General features: G+C 35.9%; 1 protein-coding gene across 3 annotated transcripts; it reads left to right on the top strand.

Annotated features, from left to right (window-relative positions):
- The first annotated feature begins 979 nt into the window (after nt 1–979).
- LOC18098623 (uncharacterized) lies at nt 980–4,709 on the top strand. Of its 3 annotated transcripts, none has more exons than XM_006382368.3 (4): nt 980–1,119; nt 1,541–2,876; nt 2,972–3,968; nt 4,302–4,709. In XM_006382368.3, exons 2-4 carry the CDS (start codon nt 1,746–1,748, stop codon nt 4,553–4,555), a joined length of 2,382 nt encoding a protein of 793 aa, XP_006382430.2. In that variant the 5' UTR covers nt 980–1,119; nt 1,541–1,745; the 3' UTR covers nt 4,556–4,709. The 3 variants fall into 3 exon arrangements, with proteins under 3 accessions (XP_006382430.2, XP_024457199.1, XP_024457200.1); XM_024601431.2 differs by having other exon boundaries at nt 1,496–2,876; XM_024601432.2 differs by having other exon boundaries at nt 990–1,119; nt 1,389–2,876.
- Nucleotides 4,710–5,276: the final 567 nt, after the last annotated feature.

The following is a 5,276-nucleotide window of genomic DNA, read 5'->3' as shown; positions in this document are numbered from 1 at the left end:
ATGGTGCAAGCATATAATCTAGTTGAAACTGTAGTAATTGAATTCATTTTGTAATTATTATATTAAACTTGACTATAAATGAAGCTTGCTAGGAAGAATTTTGTCATCCAATCATGAATTTTACATGATAATTATATTTGAGTGGTTGACAAGATAACAAATTAAATATTACATGGCCAAGCTTAACTTGATGGGTTTGATGATTTGCTAACCTAAAACATGATTGTGGATAAAATTAATGAAAACACTTATTTTTTTCCATAATAATATAATTTCAAATTTTTTATTTTTAAAATCCAAGCTTCGCTGATGCATTGACTCACATGTTAATTTATCTAATTCATAACTTGAATTTTGACTTAAATCAAATTTTATAACTATAATTATAATATGGGATATGATAATATATTTATAATTAATTTTTAATAAAATTTTAAAAACACTCAAACATACATACATCAAGGTAATACTATAATCTTTCAAATAAAATCCTATCAATCAATCAAGTAATAGTTAAATAAATAAAAAATAAAAAAACTGTATAGACTACAGCTATAAATGTTAATATTGACAATATCCACCAAGTTATTTCAGAGAGTAATCAATCAATCAAGTGAAAATAAATAAAAATCATCAAAAAAAAAAAATTAAAGATAAAAAACCTCAAAAATACTGAACTTGAATAATTTCTATGAGTTAACTTAGTAATATGTCGGCTAGATCAGGATTTAACTTATATTGAATTTTAAAATTAAATTAAGTAGAAATAAATTTGATAGATCAAATCTTAACCAAGCTAAAAGTTAATTTAACTTTTTTTGTAAAAAATATTAGGTTTTTAAATTTTTTAAAATAAAAATAATAAAATAATATTATTTTAAATTAATTTAATTAATCATGGCTGGGCTGGGTTTGCTAAATTTTTTTTTTTAAAAAAAGAAACCTTCTTTATATATATAAACGAAAAACGATATTATTATAACACAAAACAAAACGCAACAACCGAACCGGCAATAAAATGGCAGTTTATTTCTTACAATAATCTCCACGAATAACATTTCTGATTTCTCTCCTCTGCCTCTGTGTCATCTTCTTCTTCCTTCCTCCTCTCTTTCTCAGGTATCAAACAACCCCCCCCCTCTCTAGATTTATTTCTCTCTCATGTGTGTATGAACCTGTCTGTATATATTAAGTATTTATGCTGAAGCCATCTTTACTGGAAATTTAAGGCTATTTTTGGTTTAAAATTTGTTTCTTTTGTGGTTGTAGTAATGATTTTAAACTCAATTATTATTTTGCTGTTCTGGTTTTTCTAGAGGGAATTTGATTTAATTTATTGAATAGCTCCAAAAAGGGTAGCTAAAGCTTTTTGCTTTTCTTTTTATTAGTGGGATTTGGTACTTTTTTTGGATTACTTTTGAGGCTTTTTATGAAGGGAATAGTTCTGGAACCTGATCTGGGTTTTGGTTATTATTTGTGGTTTGTGTTGATACAGATCGGTTATTAGAAATGATTGGTGATTAGTGAAACTTTCTGGCAGGATTTGCATTAAATATTGTTACCCCATTTGAAGTAGGAGTTAAGCTAGAAAGAAAGAGAGACCCAATTCAGGAATCCTGGGGTTCAATTTTTATATGATTTGATTTGACGTGTAGATTAAGTAGTGTATTTATTGGATGAACAGTTGAAACTTGTGGTTTTGTAATTGGGGGTTTTGGTGTTTCTGTGGGGGTGTGCAAAGATAGATGGGAAGGGGGCAAAAGGTTAATTGTAAGAGGAATCCCAAGAAAAGGGTCAGGGATAAAGATTCCGATGATTCGGATGAGGATTATGTATTGGAGAATGAGGAAAATGTATCGGATGATGATTCAGAGGATTGTCGAATTTCTCTAGATGGGTATGCATCAGAGGAGAGTTTTGATAGTTTTGTTGAGGAGGAGGAGGAGGAGGAGTTCAGGAAGCCTGTTAGATCGAGGAAGAAAAGTGGTTCTTTAGGGGATGGGAAAGTTGAGGGTAAAACTTCTCAGAAGAGAAAAAGGGTATCTTATGATGACGAGGATGAGGAATATATTAATGATGATGAGGGCGAAACCGATGAAGAATTCACACCAGATGAAGATGATGATGATTGCTTGGATGAGGATGAAGAATTGACAGTGAAAAGGAAGAGCAGGAATGTGAAAGTGATCAAGAGGAGAGTGCCGAAAAGGGGTTCTGGAAGACGTAGAAAAAGGATTAGAAAATCCAGGGTTTTGAAGAAGCCTTTGGCAAAGAAAGGAAGAAACAAACGTAAGTTGAAGAAGAAAGAGAGATGTGAATATGATGATGAGGATGATGGTGACTTTTTAGCAGATAGCTCAATTGTGAGAGAAAAGAGCAAGAAACATTCAGGTGTGAGAAAGAGGAAATTTGCTGTAAATTCGGATTCAGATTTTTTGTCTAATGGATCATCTGATTATGACTATACCATTTCTGAGGAAGAGAGGGAGCTGGTGAGGGAAGCCAATCAGTTTGGAGAATTGAAGACAAGTTTGAGAAGCTCATCAGCTGGGAAGAGATTTCAGGAGAATGGGGATTTGTGCGAGCAGACAAAACCACTAGGAAGAAAAGGTAAGGAAAAGGTAGATGAAGTAAAGTCAGAGCTAGGAAGGCAGGTGTGTGGAATTTGTCTTTCTGAAGAGGACAAAAGAAGATTCAGGGGAACACTGGACTGCTGCAGTCACTATTTCTGTTTCACTTGCATCATGGAGTGGTCAAAAGTAGAATCCCGTTGCCCTTTGTGCAAGCAAAGATTTAGAACAATAACCAAGAATGGAAGATCAATAGTGGGAGTTGATCTGAGAAATATGGTGATACAAGTTCCCAAGCGTGATCAGGTCGTCTTCTGTCTTATTGCTTTGTGCCTATTATTTCCCTTGTTCTTTGATTTTTGCTTATTCTGTGTTTTGGTTTGGGTTATTTTGTTTTACAGGTCTATCAACCAACTGAGGAAGAAATCAGGAGCTACATTGATCCATATGAGAACGTGATTTGTAAAGAATGCCACGAAGGTGGGGATGATGGCCTCATGCTACTATGTGATCTCTGTGATTCATCTGCACATACCTATTGTGTTGGTTTGGGGCGGCAAGTACCTGAAGGCAATTGGTACTGTGATGATTGTAGACCTGTTGCTCTTGGATCCTCAAGTTCCCAAACTCAAGATTCCTTGCCTGATCAATGGAATATAAGCAGCAACATATTTAATAGACCATCGCTCATGTTGAATTTAGAAGAAGGTTTAGATCCCAATCTAGAGTCTTCACCTCGATTGACGGTCCCACAAGCATTTGGGAGTCTGTCATCTCCGAGATTTCCAACTGGAGATAATCATGTAGCTTCTCCAGTGTCTGGAGCAGGGGCATCAACTCTCTCTGGGAGACGTCATATACACCGTAATATACGGATTCTCCTTTCAAATATGAATCCCTCAACAAATATGAATCCCATGGCAAATAGAATTGATGTCATCTCAGCTGCCAGCTTGCGTGGTGATCTTTCAAACTCGCAAATTGATCTGGGTAGGGAAACAGCTCTTCAAAATTTAAGGACACAAGAAGTTGACACATTAGAACAGACACATCACGAGGAGAGATTGCAGACTAATGACCATCAGCCGTCTTCATTTCAAAATAGGGATTCTTTTTATCTGACGCCAAACCAATTGACAAGGCAAATAGTTCAGGGTCCAACTATTCCAACTTCTGACAGACCCGTCAATTTGACATTATGGCCTGAACTCATGGGGATCAACTCAATGTCTGGTTCTGAACAACTGCATGAGTTTGACAGCAGAGCAATGACCGGGCATGGTGGTACTTTGTCCTCGTACCAAGTTAGAGGAGAAAGCCAATTCTATGATGTGAAGGAAAAATTGCAATCAATGGTCAAAAACCATTTGGGAAGCTTGTCACATGATACTGAATTAGGTACGTGAAGTGTTATTGTCACCTAAGTAGTTTTTACTGATTCAGTATTTTGGTTGTTGAGACCCTGGGGAGACAGGAAGTTGATGGAGAAACAGGCTTCCTGTTCTGGGATGCCAATATTCATCTTCAGACGTGGAATTTTGTCAGGACTTGACAATATTCATCTTCAGACATGGAATTTTGTTTAGATGTCCTTTTTTCAGGCAGCGTTGAAATGCTTGAGAATTCGTAGAATTTCTGTTTGTTGGTTAGATGCATGGCGGTTAAGTTGAAATAATTGCTTTCAACCATGCAATTGAAATGCTTAAAATTGGCTTATTTCTTCCATTGCAGACCATGATACTTTCAAGGATATATCAAGGAGTTCTACACATACCATATTAGCTGCTTGTGGGCTAGAGCACAAGAGGAGTGAAGTTCATACAGTGCCCCCACCATCAACTTGTATACATATCGATAGAGTGGTCGCTGGGCAGACAAGCCCGATGAAAGGTTGTTGCTCATCTTGTTTTGACTCTTTTGTAAGGGACGTAGTGAAAAGGATCATGGACAAGAGACCACGACAGTGGTTGACTTTAGGTCTTTAGGGTTTGATTCAGGGAGAATCTATTTCCTCTCTTTTTTGTTAGAGTTGGACAGACATTTATGGTTAACTTGTTTATAGGCATAATTGACTAACATTGAGCACACAAAAGCTCCATTCTTATTTGATCATGATACTCACTATTTAGACCGACTAAATCATCCTGTTGTTGCTATTTGTTATCAATTCCATTTTCTTTCCTGGCTTAAAGTTTATTTTGGTGTCTCTATCCCTATCAGTTTCTGCTCAACCTCTTGCTCATTTTAACGTTCATTAAAGTCAAGTTGATGCCAAGGCTGGTGCTTAACTGTCACCACGAATAGTGTAAAAAGCAACTGGAGAAGAAAGAGTAAACAAGATTAAAAGGGGAAAAGGATCTGGAAATTTTTTTTAGTGGATTATGTCTTTTGTAGGTGATGACAAACTGACCCAAAATATAAATGGATACATCTCCCAAATTTGAACCTTAAAACAAAGCATCTCCCAAATTTTCAATCTTTTTTCTCTAAGAACAACATGAATCATCTTCTTATAAGATCAAACCTAAAACTTTGCCATCAAAGTTATGGCTTTTCCTTTGTTCTAAGCTCTCTCGTCTTTTCCACAAACACCAGCACAGTCCTGAAAGACTCTATGCCAAGACTCTATGTTATAGGATCACAAACTCCATTAATCCAGTTGAATAGAAATGGCTTCAAGGGCCGAAGAGTAGCGGTCCGAGCAGT

The sequence above is a fragment of the Populus trichocarpa genome, chromosome 5, assembly GCF_000002775.5.
Source record: "Populus trichocarpa isolate Nisqually-1 chromosome 5, P.trichocarpa_v4.1, whole genome shotgun sequence".
Lineage (NCBI taxonomy): Eukaryota > Viridiplantae > Streptophyta > Magnoliopsida > Malpighiales > Salicaceae > Populus > Populus trichocarpa.
The sequence above is the reverse complement of the archived record's forward strand: the minus strand, read 5'-3'. Positions and strand labels throughout refer to the sequence as shown.